Source organism: Arvicola amphibius, chromosome 2 (genome assembly GCF_903992535.2).
Source record: "Arvicola amphibius chromosome 2, mArvAmp1.2, whole genome shotgun sequence".
Taxonomy (NCBI): Eukaryota; Metazoa; Chordata; class Mammalia; order Rodentia; family Cricetidae; genus Arvicola; species Arvicola amphibius.
This window is the reverse complement of record NC_052048.2, coordinates 62,248,837-62,274,890: the sequence shown is the minus strand read 5'-3', so window position 1 is coordinate 62,274,890 and position 26,054 is coordinate 62,248,837. Positions and strand designations below refer to the sequence as shown.

The window sequence follows — 26,054 nt, the reverse complement described above, 5'->3', positions numbered from 1 at the left end:
AAAGCCAATCTAATGGAAATCTCCACCAATAAACTGTTATGAACATGCACTCCATATCTATAGCAGGATTAAAGGACATATTTCAAGATTTTCTGAAAGTACCAAGGACAAACAGAAGATTATATGGATATAGATGTGAGTGGTTTTTTTTTTAAACCTTACAAAAAATCTTCTGCATCTAGAATCTCAGATGGAAAATTATTTGTGACACAAAATAGTCATCATTGCCAGGAGGTGGTGGCAATGCCTTTAATCCCAGCACTTGGAAGGCAGAGGCAGATGAATCTCTGTCAATTTGTGGCCAGCCTGGTCTACAAGAGCTAGTTCCAGGACAGGTCCCAAAGTTACAGAGAAACCCTGTCTCGAAAAGCCCACCAACAAGAAGAAGAAGAAAAAAAAAAGCCATTATTGGTCATTAGAATTAAATAGCCCCTCCTCACCACTTTCATGCTTTAGCAGTTCCTTTTACTCTAAAGTGAGACTGTCTGAGCTGCTGCTTCTTCCACTCATCATTTTCCTTATTGTTAGTTATACAGGAGAGTTGAGGAATCAGATATCAAACTAACTTCAAGTCAGCAGATATATCTGAAGTATGGACTAATTAGGCAGGAAGGGGTCTCACACCTATTTAGAAAACACTCAGTTTTTAGTGCCTTTACAACTTCTTACACATTACTCAGATGGTTTAATAATTATGTCTGAAAGTTCATTAAAAGTTAAAACTGCTCTGATATCTAAAACTAGTACTTCCAGGATTTGGCAGGGTGCTTTTTACAAACATGAAAAAAAAATCCTTCATTTACATTTAAAAATTAAGCCAGGTGGCACACACCTTTAATCCCAGCACCTGGAAGGCAAAAGCAAGCAGATCTCTGTGAGTTCGAGGCCAGTTTGATCCACAAAGTGAGTTCCAGGACAGTAAGAGATACACAGAGAAACCCTGTCTTAAAAACTTGAGAGAGAGAGAGAGAGAGAGAGAGAGAGAGAGAGAGAGAGAGAGAGAGAGAGAGAGGGAGGGAGGGAGGGAGGGAGGGGGAAAGGAAAAGAAAAAAGAAAAAGAAGCAGTATTTTACTCAAACTTACCTTGGCCAAACATTAAAAACTGAACATATAAGAATCTGGCTTGTATACATGGAAGGCGGAGACAAAGTACCACATCATGTTATTACTTCCAGTAACACATGAAGAACTGCCAAATATCCTAAATCACAGGTTGTAGAAAAGAGCCTTGTCTGTAACTAGAGGCAAGCAAGACTTTACAAATCAACACAAACACGAAAGTGTTGAAATATACAGTAGGAACATTTATTTTAACACTTCTAAAAGGTATCTTTCCATGCCTGATGATTTGATATAAAAATCAAACCCATCATACTTTTCCCATCAGTTTCTCTACATCAAAGGCAATCAGAAAGTTGTACAACTGAATATGTTTCTGAAACAGAAATTACAAATTAATGATAACAAAAATACACAAATCAACTGGACCCTAAATGAATTTCTAATGAATTTTCTTCTCCTTTTTCCCATCACCTAGAACTTCTTTCTTCAGTCTCATTCTGCTCCTTTTCCTTTCTTTGCTTGGCCATGAACTTCTGTTAAAAGCAATTTTCAATATGAAACATTTGTTAGATGTTGTTTGCTATGTGTACAATCCTAAATGAATCTAATTACATTTATAATCTAAAGCAGTATCTTAATTAACATTCATTCCTTTCACTAATCATCCTCTGATAGTCAATGATATGTCAGACATAGAGTTTATGGCTTGGGGATTTAGTAGTAGAAAAGACCAATAAGGTATTTCCCCAAGTGCTAACACTGTAATAAAGGAACTGAAGAGAAGAACAATTGAAATCACTGTAGGTGGTAATAATTACTATAAAATTATAACAACAATAAAGGAGCGTGGTCATGTGCCTGTTCTTGGGTTTGATCCTTAAGCACCACAAAATTAAAACTGTAACTGTGGAACTAGGAAGGTTCATCTTTTTGTATATGTAGGAGGGAGTTTGCTTTATTTTTGGTTTTGTGAGAAAGTTTCTTTCTATGCAGTCCTGGCTGTTCTGAATCACCATATAAACCAAGCTGTCTTCTAACTCACACAGATCTGCTGACCTCTGCCTCTCAAGTGCTGAAACTGAAGTCTTGTGCTACCTAACTGGCTTTGGAGTTTGCTTTCTTAAGCAAAGGCCTTTCTTAGCAGTTAATATTTAAGTAGAGACCAAAAAAAAAAAAAAAAACAAAAAAAAACAAAACAAAAAAAAACAAAAAAAACAAAAAAAAAAAAAAAAAAAAACCAAAAAAACTGGCCACATGAAAGGTTTGGGAGGGGCACAGAAATAGTAATTAAGGCAATGGCACAATGGCAGCTGAGGTCTCAGGTACAAAGTTGCAAACAGTAATAAGAGATTTCAGAGACACAGAAAAGAAGAAGGCCATGCAGCCTAACAGAGCCAGAGTCAGTATAGCTATTATCCCAGGTGCCATATGAAATAGTTGCAAGATTTTAACTTTTTTTTTTCTAAGACAAGGTCTCACTATATGGCCCCATCTAGCTTGGAACTCTGTTGGTAGACCATCCTCAAATTCAAGAGATCTGCCTGCCTCTGCCTCCAGACTGATGGGATTAAAGATGTATGCTACCACATCTGGACCCAGTTGCAAGATTTTAAATGTGAGGTAAAAAGTAGGATATAACAAGTTAAAAACACACAGAGAAGGTAAAATATGTGAGGGATTAGACATAGAATTAAACAAGCTGCCTGGAAACTCAAGGTCTGCCACTAACTAGCTTGGATTTTAGAAGTTTAATACAAGAATACGTGAAACAACCTAAGACATTCAGGAGTCAGAATTACTGATTCCCATGGCTAACAGTAACTCTCTAGAGCAGTATCTCCTTAAGCATATACACGAAAAAGAAAGGCCTGTGACTCAATCAATTTAAGAAACTGACATTTTCTTCTGACTACAAATTTAGAATCTTTAAAGATTTATTTATTTATTATATATACAATATTCTTCTGCATGTATGCCTGAAGGCCAGAAGAGGGCACCAGACCTCATTACAGATGGTTGTGAGCCACCATGTGGTTGCTGGGAATTGAACTCAGGACCTTTGGAAGAGCAGGCAATGCTCTTAACCACTGAGCCATCTCTCCAGCCCCCAAATTTAGAAATCTTAATATGTTAACATGCACAGCGATTTGCAATGGAACATCAGGATAAGCAGAGTCTTATATTTTAAAGGAGGCCCACAAGATACTATTGTTTACAAATCTATTCTAGAGAATGCTATTACTCCAGGAAAAGGAATGGGGTTACAAACTATGACACAGAAAACCAGGGATTTTGGACTTAAGAGCAATGAACTGCAATAAATACCTAAGTTCTCACAAAGGAAAAGAAACATACACGTTGGGAAGACTCTTTAAATCAAAAGACAGTGGCATTTTTATGTGTTACCTCTGTATTTTGCTTATGACGTTTGCTCTTGCAGTGATTTGCCATTGCTTTTTCATCTGAGTAGAAGAGGGAGCAAATTGGGCAGAAAAATCCAGCCTTTGGAACAAGGAAGTCCAAATCTAGAAAACAAGAAGAAAGAGAATAATCCAACAGATATGTCAATCACTTTATTTAAATTCGAAGATTGAACCTAGGGCCTCAAACATGTTAGTCAAGTACTCCACCACTTGGTTATAATCCCCCAGCAGTACAAAATATATATCTTTACTTAGGAATATGTAATAGGTATTCCAAAGCCTCCAGAGAAGCCAGAATGCTACTGTCCTACAGGCTGAAGAATCTGAGAACAGAAAACAAACATCTTAGAAATACCCTAGTAAAGCAGAAAATATGGGAAAACAGAATGATGGGTTGCTGAACAACTTAAAGATTATCAATTCAGCTCAGTGATCATGAGGAAAATTTGCTATGGAAGCTTTTTAGCTTGTTTTGCCTAATTGGAATTTCTACTTGGGGAAGTATAAATCAGTTTTTATCATGGCAGCAATTAAAAGTACATGAAAGAAAAAAGGAAGCATATCCCAGCCTTCAAGAATTAAATAATGCCAGATTAAAAAAAAAAAACCTAGATAAGCTGTATTCAAAATACCAAGCAAGGTTAACTTGTTCACGTTTCATTTCAGAGGAACAAGAAAGAAGAGTATCATTTTACTTTACCTCCCGGCACATCAGGTGTCACTGATTTGCCTACAGGAGAGTCTTCGGTCTTCTTGCGTTTTTCATCAGGCTCTGAATCGTTTAATTCAGCTTCTTCAACTAAAGTCATTAAAAAGTTCAAGGAAAAACATGAAGCTATTTAAAATAAATTTGTAGACTTTGTATTGGTAATGTTGGATACTTTCTGATTCTAAAACTAACTTAAAACTGATGAAGTACACCTTAGCTAATAATGATTCCTTATCTAAGAAGTAAATGGGTAAATGTTTAGATATATTCAATGGATATAGAAGAAATAGGGCTAAAGCCATTATAAAATTTTATAGCCAACAACAGGGAGGATATTGGATATGACAAGTATATATTGTATGACAATGTTCATGTTCCTTATTTTATCAACTTAAATATTACTAATACTGTTCAGACATTCTGTTTAATTTACTGGCTGGCTGCCTGGAAGCAAACAAAAAACAGACAGCTAATAGAATACTGTTCTCTGATGCTGTAACATAGTCACAAATGCCTCTTGCGAGTTAATTTCCACAAATAGCTCTTGTTCTAGTGTCACTGTTCCAAAACCTCTCTAAATTATGAAGAAAGAAGGATCTTATATGCCTGTCTTCTGCCTTCCTAGTTTCTTGGCTGGTTATCTGTGAAACTTCTACCATCATCTCATGTTATGTGGTTTTCTTCCCCACCCAAACTGCCCCTTTACCTCCTTCATTCATTTGGAAGGCTTCTTTGCCTTTTGCTGGTTCTGCCATTACAGCTTTTTGTGAGGGTGATGCTTTCCCAATTCTAACTCTCTTCATTGATGTTTTAGCTTTAAAAAGAAAACCTAATTTATTGTTCCAGTAACAGTACTTAAATTGTTTTAAATTTAACATATTAGCCAGGCGGTGGTAGCGCACGCCTTTAATCCCAGCACTCGGGAGGCAGAGGTAGGCGGATCTCTGAGTTCGAGGCCAGCCTGGTCTACAAGAGCTAGATCCAGGACAGGCTCTAGAAACTACAGGGAAACCCTGTCTCAAAAAACCAAAAAAAACCCAAAAAAAAACCAAAACAAAACAAAACAATAAATTTAACATATTAAACTATCTAGTAATTCTAATATTTGTTCTAAAAACTACATAAATTTGGGGAGAATGCCTTTTTGTTATATTTCTGAGACAGGAACCTGCTTATGTAGTTGAAGCTGAGTATTGGATTATAGGTCAAGAAACCTATTCCTAAATAGAAATCTCCTTTATTTTATTTTACTTTATGTGCATTGGTGTTTTGCCTGAATATATGTCTGTGTGAGGGTGTTGGATCCCCTGGAATTGGAGTTACAAACAGTTGTGAGCTGTCAGGTGGGTGTTAGGAATTGAGCCCAGGTCCTCTGAAAAAGTAACCAGTACTCCTAACCGCCGAGAATCTTTCCAGCCCCTTAGAAATCTATTTTAAAAAAGCAGTTCATTCAAAATGTTTCCATTTGTGTTCTGAACAATTATTCCTTCCTATCCTTTTCACAGAGTGGCTATACATTTTTCCCTGAATTGTTATCAATCCAGTGAGATGTTCCTAGTATTCCATTCTTAGTCTGGTTAAAATTTTCAAGGGTTTTCTTTTTTGTTATTGTTTTGCCTTCCCCCACTCCCCACCCAAGACAAGGGTCTCTGTATAACAGCCTTGGCTGTCCTGAAACTTGCTTTATAGACCAGGCTGGCCTTGAACTCAGAGAGATCCACCTGCCTCTGCTGAGAGCTGGGATTAAAGGCATGCAGCACACAACACCTAGCTTTCTTTCTTTTTTAAAAACTTTGCAAAGTAGATATTCATTAATACATTGAACAATTTCATTTGTAACATCTAAGGAAACAAAATAAACTACTATTTGAATTCACTCATAAAGGTGACTTTATTCTATAACAGTGTGTCAACTGGGTTCACAGTTTTCTTAATGGAAACTATTTTTATCTCTCATGTCCTGCAAACAAGTAAGTTTCTCTATTATTCCATACAACCAAAATATGACACTATGCCAGATGTGACTCTCACCTGTAATCTTGGCACCTGGGAGGCAAGAATATCGCATGTTCAAGGCAACATTTTGAGTTCTAGGCCCAAAAGGGCTACAGTCAGACCTCATCTCAAAAGACCAACATCTGCCAGCTGTGGTTGTCCACACCGTTAACTCCAGAACACAGGAAGCAGACATAAGCTGATCTCTATGAGCTCAAAACTGCCTGGTCTACATAAGAAATTCCAGGCCACAAAAGGTCACATAGTGAGACCCTAACTTAAAAGTATATAAATAAAGTTGAACAGTACCTCGATAATTTGTTCTCCTGCTTGTTTTATTCTAAACCCAAATTTAAGCCAGAAGTAGGAGGCAGTGTAATGTGCACACTGTTCTGCTCTTTAAAAGCTTGTTTCCCCATTCATACACACTGTTTTCACTGTGGCTCTGCATTGGCTGCTTCGGTTTGTTTCCTGGTTTTGCCATCCTTTCTTGAGGTACAACAACTTGGGACAACCTGTACTCTGCAAGCTAAGAGAAATGTGTGCAACCTGTACTTGGTTCTATGGAAAACTTGAGTGATTATAACTGCTGGCTTACGGAAGGAACATCAGCACGATGATATTACTCCTACTGTGGCACTGTGTTCAAACCAGTTTTAAATGTAATTTCATGAAACAGAAAAATGAACACTTCAAGTATCTACCTGCCGTAGGTCTTTCAATCATGGTTTTCAGATCTTTTGTAACAGTCTCACTTCCTGGACCTACTTGGGAGAAAGATTCAAGTTTTGTCTTCTTTGGGTCCACAGCTCTCCTCTTTCTATTTCCTTTTTTATCTGGATGATGGTCAATTTTGCCTTGTGCTAACTCAACTTTTGAATCATTGTCTCCATCCTCTTCATCTCCAACTTCATCCACAGTAACAAAATTAAGTTCTTCTTTAAGATTTTTAAAATCAGCCAGAGAATCTTCATCCTCTTCAGTTACTTCATCCAAAGTCACTAAATGGAAATCACTTCTGTCATCTTGTATTTCATCTACAGTAACTAAAGTAGAAGGGTCTTCAGGCACCTGGGAAGAAATGAACCCAATAGAGTCCCTTACAGTAGTTCCTTCATCTCTTTTCGAATTCAAAGTAGCAAAAGTTATGTCTGCTGATTCTTCTACTTCTCCAATTTCATCCACAGTTACCAAGCGTTCCTGTTGAAGATCTTGTTCTTCGGCCATGGACAGAACAGTAACATCTTTAGATTCACTGTGGGAAATGCAATCATCTTGGTCAATTAGTTCATCTAAGGTAAGAAGGGAGTTAGAATTTTTTACCATTTCTTCCATATTGAGCTCTTCTTCATCAATGACTTCATCCACAGTGACTAAAGCTTGTGCAGCTGCATCTTCTTCTTCCCCAATTTCATCTAGCGTTACGAAGGACAGTTCTCCTTCAACACTGTGAGGAACAGAGGTTTCCCCCTTTTTCTTTTTTAAGTTAAGTTCGGGGGAAGAAGAAATTTTGAGAGCTTCTTTTCTTTTTCCCTTTAATGGATTCTGCTTGGCTTGAGAAGGAGTTACTTCTTCTATGACTTCATCCACAGTAACGAATTCATCCAAATTAAATGTAAATAATGGTACCTGTCGGAAAGTTAAGAATCAGTACTATGAACTTTGACTGACTGGGCATTACTAGTCACAGTAAACTAATATGCAAATCATGAGAATTTCTCTGTAAAGCCATTTCCTAAGACTAAAATAAATTTAATGTTATATTTCAAAGGGTTCCAAAGTGATAAGACTAGTAAGACAGCTCAGTCAGCAAAGGTGCCTGCCACCAAGCCGAGCCACCTCAGTGTGATACCAAGAACTAATGGTATAAGGAGAGAAGCGACTCATGCAAATTGTCCTCTAATCTTCATGTAAGAGCACATACATGTGAGAATATGCATATATAGCACACAAATAATTTAAAAAAATAATTTACACTTTAAAACTAGATTTAAAGCACTTGTCAAAACACACATACAAAGAATCTACTATTCCATACATTAAGTATCAAGCAAGTGTTTACTTACTAGACTTCTAAAAGTACCTCAAACAAAAAGGTAAATAATCAACCATATCAATCAGTTTATATATTATATTTTAACTTATAGAATGTTATAAGTTTGAAAGTTTTATATTGATAAAATTATCTGAAAAGATTACTAAAACTTAATAGCTAATATAGCTGTTTCTGAAAAAATCATTTTAAAACTGGTACCATAGTAAATAAATTTCCAGTAAGTTTCTGGATTTTGTATGCTGTCAATGACCCGCTACTAGTACACACAGCAAGAAAACTATTTAGTCTACCTCAGTGACAACAGCAGAATACAACAAGAAGCACTTCACTCCTTATCCTATGCCCTGTATGTTTCACTCTCAGCTTCCATGTTAACTATGAAAAGATAAGTGCAAGTATGTAAGATAGGTGGGCACTGCTATGGAAGGACTGATATAGAGAATGTGCATATTTTCCTTTTACCTCTTTTGATTTGGAACTTCTACCAGTAGTACTTTTAGAATTCTTAGTGTTCTGCAAAGCCAATGCCTAAAATATTAAGAAATACAGAAAAACAGAGTTTATACCCAAATTATTAATGTTCTTTAAAAAAGAGAAAAGATAATCAGCAAATATCCAAATATGGTCAATTATGCAAATACTTAGCAAGTATATAAAACTAAATCAATAAATATTTAATAGTATAGGCACAGTCAGTCTCTAAAATTTAGAGTTAAATTCAGTTTCCAAAGTCTTTTTCCTCTTTGCCCACAATGTCTAAGTAGGTGCTCAGCGAACTGATAAAGTTTCAATTTTAGAGGAATGAGAATGCCAAATCATCCTAGGAGCCACTACAGACCTTTCCTTTCAATCAGTTATATTTCTGACCAAATTTTAGTTCAGCTACATTTGTGACCAAGTAAGACTTTCTTTCCAAGCATGGAATAAATGGGAACTTTGAGCTCAATACTCCAAATGTCTACCGGCTTAAATCAAAGGAATTGTTTCAAAAAGGGAAACAGGAGCTTGGGACTAGAGTGAAAGAGATGAAACTATGAGCCAAACTACAATTCCTACTTCACCGCTATAGCAGCGGAGCTACGAACTTCAAAGACACACGAGTCATTCTTCTACTCTCCTCACCTTATTGTTGCTGTCATCCCGTTTCATGGATGGAGGTTTGGTCTCTGTTTCCTGAGACTGTTTTGCTATGTCCTTGTAATCCAGTTTAGAATCCTTGCACTGAAGGGCTGCGATCCTTCCTCTGCTAACACCACTCTGAGTGGATTTGGATTTACTGTTGCTTTCTGCCAAGTCTGATCTGGTATTTTTAAGCAAACCAAATTCCTTGGCTGAAACTTTCTTTTCAGCAATTATTTGATCTCTAAGCACAGGTTTTGGAAAATTTTTCTGACTTTCAGTTTTTGAAGTTGTATTTTTTGCTTTAGTGGAAGACACCACAGCAGCCTTGATGCTTGTTTTACTATGACACACATTTGATACAGTCGACACACTAGTTTTACCAGTTTCATCAGGATTACTGCTCTCACCCACTCCTTTATTTGGGGCTGCCTTGATTACAGCACTTTCTACTGGCTTTTCTCTTATTGCTGCTATAATCTTCTCCAATTTTTCTACAAACGTGTTAGCTTCATTCTTCTCAGTTTTCTCTGTTTCTACTTGTACATCCATTCTGGTTTCCTTAGTATTGAATTCATTTTCCTCCTTGTCATCCATGCTAATTTTTTCAGAAGTATCCTTTTTGCTCAAAACCTTCTCATCCTCAATGTAACTTCCTGGTTCTTGGGTCACAACACAAGCAGATGGCAGTACTTCTGAAACAGTTTCATGTTTGCCCACTTCAGTTATGGCTTCTACTGTGGATTGTGCAATTCCAGAAAACAATTTATCTGCTTCAGATGTAGAATCTTCTAGAATTCCCTTGATGTTCTTTTCTTCTAAGACACTGTCAGATATTGATAATTCTGTTTCAGGGTTTGTAACGTCTGTCTCTTCCTTCACAAAGTCACTGGTGTACATCTGCTGATTTAAGGCAGATTCCTCCATATTTTCGCTGAATAACTCAGTTTTAGCTGGAGTGGATGCTACAAGAGGAATTTCTATGCTGACCTCTGCTCCTTGAGCTTCCAGGTCCAGTGTGTCAATTGCAAAGTCAGACTCATACAAGGCTTGTTTGGGTTCTTCCTTACCAAGTTCTTCCTGCTGCACTGAAGTTTCTGTTTCAATATTGCAAGTAGTTTCTTCTTCAACCTCACTAGGTTTAACAGAGGGACTATCGGCTGCTGTTTGTACCTCACTTTCATCAACAGGACTGTTTTTCAAGTCAGGGCTAAAAGTACTTAAAAACAAACAAAAAGAACACAAAAACAAACAAAAATCAAACTATGATGAGAATTCAACCATTGTAAATAATCCTGTTGATGCCAACTGTAAAGGTTTTCTGATGCACAAATACTAAGCACTGGGAAATCCAGCCAATCAACATTAAACTGGCTAAGATGTTCTGATGGAAATCAGGAGGTGAAAGATCTAAAAGATCACCCATCTTTTTCATTCAAAAGAAGTAATAGTAAATTAGGAGTGTTGATATCTTCCTTTTACTTGTACAAATTAAGTGTTTTTTCACTCGCTTCAAGTTTGGACTTGAAAAGGCTGAACAAAAAGATCTCAAATTATTATTAGGCTCTATAATCATGACATAGTAACTAAACAAAATGTGCACAGTTCTACAATAAAGCTAGTGAGACTTTCATGGAAATTTAAAAATGTACAGATGAACTTTCATAAAAAGAAAATTGGGATTGTTATGGAGGATAATGCCATTTAACCATTTTGCTTCCTTTTTGGGTATAAAAGACCTACTTTTAATTTTCAAAAAAATGTACTTATGAATGATAATACTTCAAGGAAACTTTTCTTTAGAAGGACCTCCATAGCTTTTGAAGATTTACAATCATAAACAAAACTGTTAGAACCACCTTAACATGAACATACAATCTAACTACCCATAAACTGCTCACTCAGTTATTATATAATATTTCTATTATTCAGAAGAAATGGAGAAAACGGCATTAATTATTTTATGTCATGGTCTTCCCAAACCCACAAGTCTTTAACTTTAAAATTCAATAGCGTTCACAGAAGCAGAACCAGAATAAACTATTTTAAATTAACATTCCACATGAAAAGTTGTCTTGGAAGAAAAGAGTTTTTCTGAACACTATGTCTAACACAGTCTAAAAATACATTCCCATACTTTTGTTACTAGCAGCGGGATAGAGAAAGACACTAGAAAGTGATCATATCACATTAACACATCGTAACAATTTTAACTCGTTTTCCAATAAAGGAAAGGATATGCTGTTATCTCTGACATGCTTCTGTCCTGAGATATTACTTTTATTTCAAAGATTTGGTAAAGGTGCTAACTGCGCCCCACTGGGGTCTAGTCATTTCATTAAATAAACTGGTTCTCCCAGAAGAATAATTGTTAAGTTATGAGAAATTTATGAACACCAAGGAATTATAGATCCTAATAACAATACATTCTAATTTCTGTGTTAAAATATGCAGTATGTTGAAATACTTCTATTTGAAATTAACATCTCTAACACTGAAGATACTAGGGGCTCATATTAGGTGTCCCAAATTCTTGGAACTAAACTAGAATCTGTGGTCAGGAACAATAGGACAAAGAACCATGACATTCATAGTTACATGGATATTTCTCAAAATACAAACTTTTGAAATGATAAGATTCATATCAATAATAAAGAATAAACTCGAACTCCCGCTTCATTATGGAGTTATATATTAATCCTAAAAGTTGATAAATTGAACTACACAGAAACATTTATGAGGCTGAACAAACACAGATTTTTTAATCTCATCTGAAAGATGTTACAAGACTTTCTCATTACCACATTTAAAATTTATAAACACTTATTATCATTCAGCCAAAGAGTAACTATTGCAGCTCTACATTTGAAACAGAACACAGGCCTGTTTGTAAAGATGGTTCAATTTCATACTTCTGTACAATTATTTTAAAATTTATTGTTAATTCGTGTGTGTCTGTGTGTGTGTGTGTGTGTGTGTGTGTATGTGCACGCACCCATGCCTCCTTGAGTTTATGTGCATCACGTTAGTGCAAGAGGACCTCGAAGGCCAGAGGACAACAGCACTGGGCCCCTGGAGCTGGAACCACAGGCAGTTGTGAGCCTCCATGTGGGTGTTGGTAATCGAACCTGGATTCTTTTCTACAAGAATAGCAAGTACTCTTAACTGCTGAGCCACCTTTCCAGCCCCACTGTGTACCAGTCTTTAAGAATTATAGTATTTTTCCCACAGAAATTGTTTTAACAATAAGTATCTGTTTATTGCCTAGAATGAAGATTTCAAAGTTGATTGAGTTTGGAATGCCACTGAGAGGTCAAATAAATGACACTAATACCATAAATAAAACGGCAATTTTTGTTTCTCTTTTTAAGAGATTAAAAGAAAACAGTTACATTCTGAGAAACAACACACAAACAGTTCCAGAAAGTACACAGGTATCTAATATCCTACTCCCAATCAGACCAATTGAGAATTTCACAAAAGGCATACAAAAGAAGTTAGGCATGAGCACAAAGGATGACACCATAACACACGCACATCTCAAGACATTTTAGGATGAGATTTAACAATACCAAAATTTAATATTTATTTGAGAATTCCACCAGGTATTTATCAATATTAATAAGAAAAATTTCATTTAGTATCCTTATTTAAAGTCTTAATCAAATTGTACATAAACAGGATATGCATGAGGAGAATGAAGGATAATGTAAGTTATTACTAAACTATAATGTGAAATCTCCTCTAAGCAATCTACAATTAGAATTTACATTAATTAGAAACAAAAGAATCACACTTCAAGATGAACTGGCAAACACATTTTTAAAAAACTCAACAAAATTTTTGGTTTTTTATTGTTGCTGTTTGTAAAGCAAAACAAACACGACCACCTTTTTTTTTTGGTGTAAGTTTACTCCAAAAGTAATGTTGTATACTCTGGTTATATCCCACATGATTTTATTCTTATTTTTTTCTCTGTAATACAAGTCAGAAAAAAGTGAGAGCAAAATTGGAAGAAGTTTTTTTTAAAAAAATCAATTTAACAAGACTTGAAACTATCTGTTAACATGTCAATATTTTAAGTCTTGAGAAGAAGAAAAACAAAATAGACAACAAGCATTGTTTCTGATAAAATCTTATAAAATAGAACACACAAAAATGAATTTTGTGGGAAATCTATTTCTTGTGACCAATAGAGAAAACTGTAGGTCTGTCCATAGGACCTACATGTGACATTGTTATTTATTAAGCTCTCTGTGGACTTGCAAGTGAATACTATTGGTTTAAAAATAAACTTTTAAATTTTTGGTTGTAAGCCTAGCCTTTAACAGCTGAGCCTTTAGCTAGGCGATGGCGGTGCACACCTTTAATCCTAGCCCTGGGGGCGGAGGGGGCAGAGGCAGGTCTCTGAGTTCAACACCAGCCCGGTCTACAGAGCTAGTTCCAGGATTGGCTCCATAGCTATTGAGAAACACTGTCTCGAAAACCAAACCAACAAACAAAAGCAAGATGAACTTTTAAAAAAAAGTATGGACTGACATACACAGCAACCTAGAAATGTTACTTATGAGTTACCAATGTATTTTAATATGCTCATGATCATTTTAACAATCTACAATAGTCTGATTTTACAAAATGCTAGTTAATAAGAAAATCCGTAATAGTTTGTGAATCAAATAAATACCTTTTTATTTAAGCATTTTCAAATTGCTATTTCAAATGTAGATGACCTTAAAACATAGACTAATAAACAGTAGTAATCGATAGTAAACACCATGGCGAAAGCAAATCTAAGTCAATAGTTTGAAGAGACTCTAAAAATTAAGTTTTCATAGTAGACACAAAGTAGTACTTTTTTTTTTGGGACAAATGTTCCCATTCCATACTTCAAATGTTCTAAAACTGTACCAACTCTTTAAAAAATACACTGAAAATTATACTTTTAAGTTAATGAAAATTTAAGAGTACGTAAACTGCATTTTACTATTTTGGTACACAACAAGCTAGCAAAGAGCACGCCACATTTATCATGCATTAAACTGCTCCAGGGTGTTTACCAAGCATAAAGAAGCAACAATTCTATATGTAATTCAAAATTATACATGCAGTTTCTCTAAATAGTCAATAAATACATGAATGAGATTAAATATAGCTACCAACCAAAACAAACCCTAAGGCCAAACAGAACCCAAAGGTAAGATGACAACAACTTTACACATAAACAAAAGGAACAGGTATGATGGTGCTAGGCTTCCTGAGCCTCCATATTTCCCAGGGAAAAGTGAGGGCAATCTGCCCTTTCTGCAGACCACAACCCAGGATGCCCATTCCCAGAACAACCAGAAGCAATAGGGAGTCGATTCAAAGCAGGAGGAACTCAGTTTGTTACTGTGTCAGCTTATATATGTTAAGTGACATCCTGTGATGTGAGGGTACCTCTAGTCAAAGAGAGGCAGCCAAATCCTCCCTCTGACTGGAGGGCATCTACCCAGTTTTGCTGTCTCATCCTCACTCAAACTCGAGCCAGGCTTTTCTCTGTCCTACAGGCCTCCAAGTATAGACCCTGAACTTGAACCAGGCTTTTTTCTGTCCTACAGGCCTTGAGGTACAGGCCCTGAGATAATTTGGACCAACATCTCCCCATTTTGCTTTATATTCCACCCTCTACCCAGGTCACCAAGCCAGAATAGCCCACCAGGGAGAGAGTATGCCTCAGGGCCACTCCTATCCAGAGTTTCAGCCTGGGCACCCTCAAACTGAGAGTTCATCCTTGGGATGAGATGTATCGAGCCTACCATAATGTATTTGAAGGGCCATGTACCTGTTGTATCTGTTTTTGGAATGTTTGTTTCAGCTTTTGGAAAACAAACCAGGTCTCATAGGGGGTCCTATGAATGAATCACTATCTTTTCTTGACTCATCTAGGATTCTTGTGACTATCACCAAATGGTCAGCATAGATGCAACATTCTTCCCCAAGTGCCCTGCAAATTCCTCCCTGTTCCATAAACAGCAAGCCTTTCCTATTTTATAAGGCTACCCTTGCTAAGGAATCCAAAGACTTTTGTAAATAACACAATGCAGTCTGTCTTTTCTAATTTTGTCCAGCCAGTCTGCTCACATCACCAGGAAGAACAATAGTAATCATGAGCTGCCCCGCAGTTTCTAATAGTTGAGGCAGTCTGGTTGCTTCCTGGGCATACATAAAAGGATATCTGCAGAAGGGCATGTCTCCTAAGGACTTGAGAACACTCAGGCTCATTAGGGTAAGATGCCTGGGGTAGGTAGGGTGTATCCCTGAAAGCCTCTGCATTCAGGTCTCCCTTTGATCCCCTGAATCCCACAACCCAGCTCCCATGAACTAAATCACATAAGTCAAACATCAGGTCAGATCACCATGTTCAGGGTGTCATCATCTAAGTCTGGTTTTGGATCCCTCCCCTCCAGTGCCAGCACTGGACAAGACCCACGACACCTTCTGTGGTTGGTGGGGGCTTGCGGCCTGTCCCCACTCTTCTCAAGGGTTAATTTCACCTTGGGCAGTGTTTTTTTTTTTTTTTCGTTTCTTGTGTTTGAATTTAAGGGCTGTCCACCATAATCTCTTTATTGATCATCTTGGTTTTCCCCGTTGTCCTGAGGTAGGAACTTTAAGTTACGAGAGGGTGGCCATATAGGCATTTCCCCTCTGTTTGGAAAGAAATATCCATATCCTCAGCCCTGTGTCAACAAGGGATCTGGGCCCCTCCATTGGGTAGTGAGAGGATCCTTCCACCTAACCTTTAGGCAGGGCCTCCTTGGTAGGGATCCCCACTGTTTCTGTAATCTATTTTGTTCACCTGATTTTTGAAAATTTAAAATATTGATGGTTATTAAAGTTGTAGATGGGGGGAGACTTCTCACCCTTTTTGTTTTATAGGCATAGGGTAAGTGTGGCAGTAGGTTCACCACATAAGGGCTGTTCACCACATAGAATAGGGGTTGCAGGGTTCTGGGATCTCTTGTAAGGCAAATGTCCAATTATTAGATCATCCATATAAACATATAAGAGGGTATTATCTTTGTCAAAATAAGGAGAGAGGATACTATACAAATATTGTTGGCAAAAGGCCGGACTATTGGCCATTTCCTGTGGGAGAAGAGCCCATTCGTATCTCTCATCAGGTTGAGAGGAGTTAATTGTAGGAATGGAAAAGGTGAACTTTTCACAATCCTGCTCATGAAGAGGGACTGAGAAGAAGCAGTCCTTTAGATCAATTACAGTGAGGTAAAACTGGGGATTGTTGGGACCCAAGGTAAGTCCCTAAAAAGGGCCCCTACTAGCTCAATACGGTAATTAATTGTTCACAGGTCCTGTAGCATTCTCCAGGTCCCATTAGGCTTACATATCACAAACACAGGACTGTTCCAGGGGCTCATCGAGGGCCTTATCCATCCTTCTCTAAGCAGATTTCTGGTGATTTCCTTGAGCATCTTAAGTTCAGGTAATGGCCACTGCTCTACCCATACCAACTTAACAGGTATCCACCTAATGGAGGGGACCCTGGGGACATTGCCTCTACTTTTGGGGGGTGAATCCTGATGGCACCTTCCTCAGTTTTATCATAAAAGGCTAGGTGGTCAGAGGTAATAACAGCATCCATTGCCTAACAAATCTTGTCCCAGAAGGTCCACAGATAACTCGGGGAAGATCAGAGGCCTAAATTTCCCTTTGTCTCTGTCCGGCCCCTCCCAATTTATTGAACTGGCCATTTCTTGGGACATAGACCTTCTCCCAACCCCCGTGATAGGTGGCCCAGTTATGAGATCCCAGCTGGTAGGAACCTTTTCCTTTCTGAGGTACCATCCTGTCAGCTTCTGTGTCTTTCAGGCATTGGAATCTTTGTCCCCCCCAATGATCATAGTCATACTGGGTCAGAACCCCTCTACCATTGGAATGGCCCAGTTAACTGAAGGTGCATCTTTCCTTCCTTTGGTTAAGGAGGCTGGAAGTCACCCCCGCCCCCTCCAGTTTAAAGGTTGATTTGCGATGGGTTTCCCATTTATAACAAATTTGGAGCAGCATTCTGAGCCCCAGTGGTACCCCTGTGGCAGCTAGGGCAGAGAGACAGAGGGGGTCCCTTCCATGCCTGGGTCTTATCGCCCTTTTGTGGGCAATCCCTCTTAGAATGCCCCAATTGACCACATAAGCACAACCCATCCTAGTATCTTGGTTCATACCTTCCCAGACTAGGAGCATAGTAAATTGGTCTCTAAGCCCATGGGGGGGGGGGGCGCAATTTCCTCTCAATAAAGTCCAGAAGCGCCTCTGCCGCTTTTTGCATCATGCCAGTGATAGGTGATTCAGTGGGTCCCTCCCCTAGCGTGGCCCAAGCCTCTAGGCCTGCTTGTCTAACTTGGTCCCAATACAGAACCAAAATTCCAGCTTATTGGACCCCAGTGGAAAAGCCTTCCCCCATACCAGTTACCACCGAATAAGTGATGGGAATTGGGGGGTTGGCCACTTATTGAACTCCGCCCTTTGTGACAGGCCTCCTTAAAGGCTGTCCATTTAACATATCAGGGTCCCCCCACCACATGGCGGCCTTAGCCAGATCATACCAGTCCTTGGGGACAAAAGGATGGTAGGCTACCTCCTGAAGGAGGGTCATGGCCCAAGGGGAGTTGGGGCCATACTCCGCCACTGCCTTCCTCAATTCTTTCAGGTCGTTAGATTCCCAAGGATACCAGACTAGGGGGCGATTAGGGCCGGGGGCAACATTGACCAGGAAGGCTTGGGGTCTGTAAACCTTAGCCTTATAGGCCTGGGCATAAGTATAACCAGGAGGCTCCACCCCACGTTCCTGCAAAAGACTGGTATATTCATTTCCTCCTGGCAAGGATGGAGCCCCTTATTTGTTCCATTCCCCTCTCCCATTTTATCCTTTCCAGGGCGGCTGGGGGCATAAGGCAATATCTAGTTTCTTTTTTTTTGTCTTTGCCTCTGCCTGCTGTGTTCCTTCCCCCTGGAATGGCTCTTCAGTAAACTGCGTCCATTTTTGATCTTTACTCGTCTGTCTCCTTTTCTCCCGTTCTTTTGATTAATTGGTTACTTTTGGATTCTTCAGACCTCTCCCGATCTTCAACCTTTTCCTGCTCTTCCTCGCCAGTCTCCTCCCTGAAGTTGCGTTATCCATCGTGGGGTCCCACTCACCTTGAAGACCACTTTGCCCTGGGATCAGTTGCCCCATGTTGGGTGCCAGTTGCTAGGCTTCCTGAGCCTCATTCCCCAGGGAAAGGTGAGTGTGCTATCCGCCTGGTCTGCAGCCCCATGATGCAGGATAATCAGAAGCAATAGGGAGTCGATTCAAAGCAGGAGGAACTCAGTTTGTTACTGTGTCAGCTTATATATGTTAAGTGACATCCTGTGATGTGAGGGTACCTCTAGTCAAAGAGAGGCAGCCAAATCCTCCCTCTGACTGGAGGGCATCTACCCAGTTTTGCTGTCTCATCCTCACTCAAACTCGAGCCAGGCTTTTCTCTGTCCTACAGGCCTCCAAGTATAGACCCTGAACTTGAACCAGGCTTTTTTCTGTCCTATAGGCCTTGAGGTACAGGCCCTGAGATAATTTTGGCCCAACAGGATGGGAACTTTCTGTATATGAGAGAAGTTACTTCAAGAATTAGATATACCTAAACAATACACAAAAACGGAAGAAAAGAACTAAAAGCAACATACCTTTCTTTTCCTAGTTCTGGTTCACTCTCCGTTTGAGCCTACAATATAATTTACATTTCATTAGAGGTTATTCTAGTGAATTTTCACTATTGAATCCACTAACTCAATATTTTCAGGTAAATATAGTTAACAAAAGTAAAAACAAAATGGGGGGCTACCTCTTAAAGAAAATGAGTTAGTTTTAGTTTTCTGTATCCACATAACTATTACATTCCAGAAAAAAAAAATTCTCATTAAAAACTACTGCTAGGTTACAAAGTATATCAAATAATGAGATATTTATAAAAACAAGAAAGTTTGTGAATCTTAAAAGCCTGAAAACAACATGTTTTGCTTAGAATAAAACCAATAAACATGACATATACATCTTCCTTGAAGATTAGCTTTTAAAGACTTGTATTTATAAGGAAAACCTTTTATAAATCATCTCATTAAGTTGTGCATGGTATAGCAAATCTATAATCCTAGCTGCTTAGAGGCTAGAGCAGGTGGATCCTGTGAATTCAGGAACTTAAGACTAGCCTGGGCAACTTCAGAGAAAACAATTCAAATATCCCCTACTTAAACATGCAGAAGTGGGTATATATATCACATATTCCTTCAAGTCTTCCAAATGACTCATCTACTGGGGTTTTAAGTTACCCTTTTAATGTACACAATTCCCCATTCCAGTGTGTCTTTTTGAAGAGCTGGGTGGGTTGAGGCACGGTTTTGTGTGGCTTAGGATAACCTTGAACTCAGGATACTCTTTAAGTGTTGGAATTGTTGCAAGCATCACTGTATCTGACTTTGTAATTCCTTTTATCTTAATTTATCTGTTTTCACAGCGCTTTTTACCATTTGATATTTTATTGCTTAACGTATCACTCACACACACACACACACACACACACACACACGCGCGTATCTTTCTACAGTTAGTTCAAGAATTTGGAAAAATTAGCAAAAAAGCATGAATACTAAATATAAGGTCCAATTGTTTACCCCTGCTACTGAAATACAATGGAAGTATTAGAAAAACAAATCTGAATTTGATTTCTTTTAAAGATATATTTATTGTTTTTCTACATACATTCTACTACACAACTATGTAAAGCAAGAATATGTAAAATTTGTTCTTATACAATACACTAAAATAAAAAATGAAAAAACAAAAACGTTTCCATTCCATGAAGCAACAATGGATCAAAAACAGCACCTTGTTTCCTAGAGATAATCACAGTAGACATACCAAGCAAGTCTCCCTACCCCCACTCTTTCTCCCTCCCTCCCCCTCGCCCCTCTCTCTGTATATACCAGGCTGGCCTCAAAAACTAAAGAGCTACACCTGCCTTTGTCTCTTAAGTGTTGGGATTAAAGGCATGTGGCTCCACTGCCTGGTTTATACCAAGTATCTTTACACATTGGTATCTGAATAAAGTCACATATTTCAAAATTACCAGTTTGTCTCATGTACCCTGCTTTTCATAATCTCAAAGCTGTAAGAAAGTCAAACAATTTTTAAAATAATCAACATAAAGAAATATCTAAATTCAGAAGTCTGACTACTATCTGAGCCTATTCTTGAAACTGTATTCATAACGTATCTTCTGAGTTTTTAGAAAAATGTCCCTTATATGCTCTCCAATTTTTCTTGATTTACTTATTTACTCATGTACATTTACTCATGTATGTAACTTACATTTACTCATGAACATGAGTGCTTTTGCTGAGTGTATGTTTGCACCATGTATGTGCCTAGTGCCCATGTAGGTCAAAAATGACCACTAGATCCCTGGAACAAATGGTTGTGAGCCACCACATGGGTACTAGAACCAAACCTAGGTCCTCTGCAAGAACAGCCAATACTCTTAACTGCTAAACCATCTCTCCTGCTTCATCCTCTTGATCTTCTAAAATAACACAAAGTTCATTAAACAAACACACAAACAAAAAGCCACTTACTTCTGAGTCCATCTTTGGAGATAAAGTACAGGTCAACACATAGTCTCCTATGCTTTGTGGATACTGTTTCAGAAAATTGTACATTGACAGAGCAGATTCAGGACTTTCTAACTGAAGAATCACCTTTAAAAATATTTTTGAAAGCATGAATTTAAAATTTACACATAGAATTAGGATGCTATTTAGCAATTCTACTTTTTACTGTATACCCAGAACTGAAACTGGGAATCCAAACATTTACTCATTTACATTCCAAGAAATATTAGGCACAATCGTTAAAAAGAGACATTCAGATATTTGTTACATGTATGAACCTAGAACATATGCCAAGTGAAATAAGCCAATTGCAAAACAGAAAATAAAATTCAACTTCTATACAGAATCTAGTGTTATTTATAGAAACAGACATAAGGTGGCAGTTGAATGGGCTGGGTAGGTGGGTGGGTAGGATGCTTAGAAGCTATTGTTTAATGGACAGGAAGTATCAGTTTGAGAAGCCAGGAAAAAAAATTTACAGATGGTGGTGACTGTTGCACAATGCAGATATGCTTAATGGTACTGAATTGACACCTAAAGTTAAAATGGTAAATTTATAATTTAAGAATACATTACAAAGGTTATTTAAAAACTAGTTTCTTCTTTAAAACAGAGAACTAATGTGAAAGGGCTGGAGAGATGGCTTATAACTTACTCCTAACTCTAGCTCCAGGGGATCCAACACCCTTTTCTATCCTCCTCTGGTGTACACACACACAGTCATGGCAGCACACAAAATCCACAAAAAATTAAAACACATACACACAAAAAAAACAGCCTAAAAATCCAACCAAACAAACAAGCCAAGCAACTCCAGGGGACTAATATGTCAAGTTTGAAAAGTTAAAGTGCTTATGTACCACCTGTGCTCTATCTTCGCATCCTACATAGAATCTCACCTACAGTGCCAGGCAGGCTCTATTTATTAGTTGAAAAGATATCAAAGAAAATTAGGAGCTAGATGTTAATTATATATACTTCTTATAAGACAGCTATAGTCACCATTATACCATTACAAACTTGCAATAAATTATGAAATAAATATTATTTTGTAACAACAAAGTAACTGATACAAAGCTCTCAGTCCTGCCTTTATAAGTAATACTCTATTGACAAAAATCTGATTTTTTTCAAGTAGGCACAGCAGTGTCATCTGTAACCCCAATAACTCAGGAAACAGAAGTAATACTGAATGAAATTAAATATTAGCATGGGCTACACAAGAAAATCTGGTCTCCATCAAAGAAGACTAATAGGCATATAACAGAAATACATACTAAATATAGAAGGCAAATTTTAAGAATAAACACATCAACAATTTTAAGTACAGAAGAAAAACCACGAAATAAAGTTGACAAACAGATCTAGATCTGTATTTTACAGTTAGAAGGAGGTATTAAAAAATATATAGCATATCTTTCATTTTATAAGGTTAAATAGCTTTGCCACGGTCATAGACAATGTTCTTTGAACTATATTACGTTGTTCTCTCGGTGAATCTTGTTTCTTCTTAAAAGCTAAAGAGATCATTTTTTTTTTTTTTTTTTTGGCGCCGTCCATAAGTAATTGCCCTAGTCTGTTATACTTCTGCTTAGTGGTTGGTTGAATAATGTTTATTTTATAGATGCTTCAACACAAAAGCCAAATTAGAAGTTACAGACTGTAAGGACACAGGGTTCATTACCTTGTTTTTGTTACTCATGAACACATAGCGATCCACTTTTCCAAACTGATGCCCAACACATAGCACACACTGAAGTCCGTCTTCAGGTACATTGTCAAAATGTACAAATCGGTCGTAAATTTCATCAATATTTGCCTGTATTTTGTTGGTTTTATTTTTTTTGAGACAATGTGGGGGAGAAAAGGATAGGTATCAAATCATAAATCACTGATTAGCAGTAATTTAATATTACAGAGGCTAGGTGATGCTTTTTCCAAGAATAAGAAGGACTATATAGAAGAAAACAGGGGTAGGGGAAGGGGTGGGGATTGAACCCTGAGCCTCATGTGTGATAAAGAAGCTCTTTATTATTGAACTGACCCTCTAGACCAACAGTAAGGTCTTAATTTTACATCTGAGCAATGAATAAAACAGTAAAATGAAATGGGACCTGTATTTCTACTACGTTTATAAAAAATTCTCAAATGGAACACCACCTATATGGCTACTAACTATGCATTTCAGTGCATAAAAAAATTAGTAAATATCAAGGACTATGAGACCCTTCTCATTTTTACCAAGAACAACAACCTGATAAACTCAGTCAATTAAGTGTTAAAACTGCTAACACAGTTTTAATTTGTAAAAGAAAAATAAAACAATTTTTTTCAAATAAATCAACAAAAGTATTTAAATATGAAACTCACCTTTGGGTTACTTTCTTGAATCAAGGTTGTAAAGACAGCTTCCTAAAAAGCCAAACATTCAAAAGTAAAAGGTGAAAGCTGTCTTATGCTTGCTTATATTTGGTCATGATTTGTTATGCAATGACTTATACAGATATGCATTATTCACTATTTCATAAAATCAGGTAGGTAAAATTCTACTCCTTTAGAAATTTCCTCCCTTCTCCCTGAAGATGTTATTTAAGTCTCACCCTATCTAACTTAATTCTTTCTGCTCCCCTAGGTTCACTGTAGACAAAAAAAAAAAAAAAAAAAAAAAAAAACAAAAACAAAAAACAAAAACAAAACAAAAAAAAAAAAAAAACAGTGTAGTAATTTGTTACTATCATTAAAAAGACCAAAAAGAATAGCAAAATTGGCCAAAGACACTTTAAAAGGTTTTGTATAAAATAAAAGGAACTTGGCCTTTATCTAATGGAACTATGGTTCTTAAACTTTTTCTTTAATACTACTGTCATGTATAATAATCCCCACTAATACAAGAAAGATAGGGCGACTATCAGGAAAAGGCTTCTGCATTTTGCAAAAGGAAATTTGCATTTCCCCTGGCTTTTATGAGGTAATACTGTATCCTTTAGGTAATACAGACCCTAAAATGTTTCTGCATCAGCTGAATTTGAACAGATTCAAATTTCATGTTAGTCTCATGACTTTGTGGTTGAAGTACTAGATGGAAACAAAACTGACGGTGGCGTGAGGAGCAAGCTACTCTATACTTGGGCTGTTTTAAGAGATTAAACAATGAGAAACAGGGAAGAGACTTGATTATTTAAAATAGACAATCTTTACTGAGTAACCAAGCGTGACAAAAGAGGAGGAAAAATTAAAGACAACTATCAGTATTCTGTTTTGACTGTTGGTTTTCAAATAGGATTCCCTCTCAAACCATGAGCTGAGTGGTCACTAAAAGAACAGAATACTTTGTGGTCTAAAAACAGTTTGTGACCCAAAAAAGGATACTAGCTAACAATAAACAAACAAACAAATAAATAAATTTGATCTTAGCAATTTAGTAAGAGCAAGGAAAAATGATGGTTTAAACCTATTATTTACCTCATCTTTTATGTCCATATCCTCAGGAGCCATACTTATAGAGAGCTGATTTCCATCCATGGATACTGGGAAGCTAGTGTAAAATTTTACCATAGAATCTGCAGATTTTTTGTTTATTTCTATATATGCCTTTAAAAATAAAAATTACAAAAATGAAAAATATTAATTCTTCCTGAAAAGACTTGATTCTTTAGAGTCAAATGACTTAGTAAGAAAACCGAAGTCATAGAAACAACAAAATCCATAGGCTAAGACTAACATAACAGTAAGAATTAGGTGGATAGGCAATATTAACAAGAGAACCAAAATTCATTCTAAACCAACACTGAACATGTATTTTATTTATTTTTGACACAGGATCTTATTCTGGACCCTACCTAGTTTTATTTCCACCTTAAGATGCCGGAATTACAATAAGACACTAAATTCAATGCAGAAAATGTCTTAAATTTTGCATCCACAAAAGTAATTAGCATTCACAGACATGCTGTTTTGTTAATTTTTAAAAAGATTTAATAAGACATTTAAATAAATAATTTCTTAGATTTAAATTACTTGTCATTCTTACTGGTATAATGGTATTTCAAGTTACTCTGCATGGGACATCCATGAGCCCATTATCCAGTGAGTCCACACTGTACTTTGTGCCCATTAGTCAGTTAATAACAATTTGTTACCAACTGGTCAAATGCAGCACCTATGTTCAGGCAACCTTTATTTTATATTATGGCCATGAAGTAAAACAATAGTGATACTAGCAATCATAAGTGCAAAAAAAAAAAAGCCTTTACAGATGCTTCCTGTAAGTGAAAAGGTAGAAGTGATCAGCATAACAGAGACTGGGGGGGGGGGGGGGGGGAGGGCGATAGACCATGCATGAGGCCTTTGTGAGTACTCAGTGGGTAAGGGCCAATCTGTGGGACTAACATTGGTGGAAGGAGAAAAATTACTCCTCCAAGTAGCCATCTGACTTTCATGTGCATACTGTAGCATGTGCAATTCATATGTGTGTGTGTGTGTGTATATATATGTGTATATACATACAAATAAATGTAAATTAAAAAAGAAAAATAATCATATGCTGAGTTTGGTAAAAGAATTATGGTAAGAAAAAAATCACAAATCCTTGAGATTGTAAAGCCGAGGAAAGAAATTTGTGCCAACTTTGCATTAATACCTTAAACTACCAAAATCACTGTGTGTGTGTGATAGGAACACTTCATTATCAAGGAAGAGACAATGAAACTATATATGCATGAAATGTGAAAAATACACAATACCTAAGGTTCAGTACCATCTAATTTCAAATATGAACTAGGGCCATGAAAAGGCAATTCTCATGGGTAAGGGGAGACCACTATTAGCAGAGTCTGAAATTTTCCCATATAATTTTAGAGAAGTATTACATTACAATACTTAAAAAAGATTTTATTTATCTACGTGTATGTATGCATACTTACATGAGTTTTTATATGCACCATATGCTTGCAGGAATCTATGTGGGCTAGCGAAGGGTATTAGATTTTTTGTGAAT

The 26,054-nt window shown here is 37.1% G+C and overlaps 1 protein-coding gene across 11 annotated transcripts in view; it reads right to left on the bottom strand.

The window, feature by feature from the left end:
- Nucleotides 1-1,283: 1,283 nt before the first annotated feature.
- Znf638 (zinc finger protein 638) overlaps nt 1,284-26,054 on the bottom strand; it is a 72,162-nt gene continuing 47,391 nt past the window's right edge. For 6 of the 11 annotated variants that reach the window (XM_038320837.2, XM_038320842.2, XM_038320844.2 and 3 more), the window contains 12 exons: nt 24,521-24,649; nt 23,429-23,470; nt 22,743-22,877; nt 21,023-21,145; nt 19,079-19,116; nt 9,368-10,583; nt 8,708-8,773; nt 6,894-7,818; nt 4,901-5,023; nt 4,186-4,284; nt 3,469-3,587; nt 1,284-1,595 (listed from right to left, as the gene is read on the bottom strand). In XM_038320837.2, coding sequence (XP_038176765.1) covers nt 1,530-1,595; nt 3,469-3,587; nt 4,186-4,284; nt 4,901-5,023; nt 6,894-7,818; nt 8,708-8,773; nt 9,368-10,583; nt 19,079-19,116; nt 21,023-21,145; nt 22,743-22,877; nt 23,429-23,470; nt 24,521-24,649 — 3,081 coding nt within the window. In that variant the 3' untranslated portion in view covers nt 1,284-1,529. The remainder of the gene's footprint in view (nt 1,596-3,468; nt 3,588-4,185; nt 4,285-4,900; nt 5,024-6,893; nt 7,819-8,707; nt 8,774-9,367; nt 10,584-19,078; nt 19,117-21,022; nt 21,146-22,742; nt 22,878-23,428; nt 23,471-24,520; nt 24,650-26,054) is intronic. The other 5 variants (XM_042054608.1, XM_038320848.2, XM_042054610.1 and 2 more) reach the window with 2 other exon arrangements.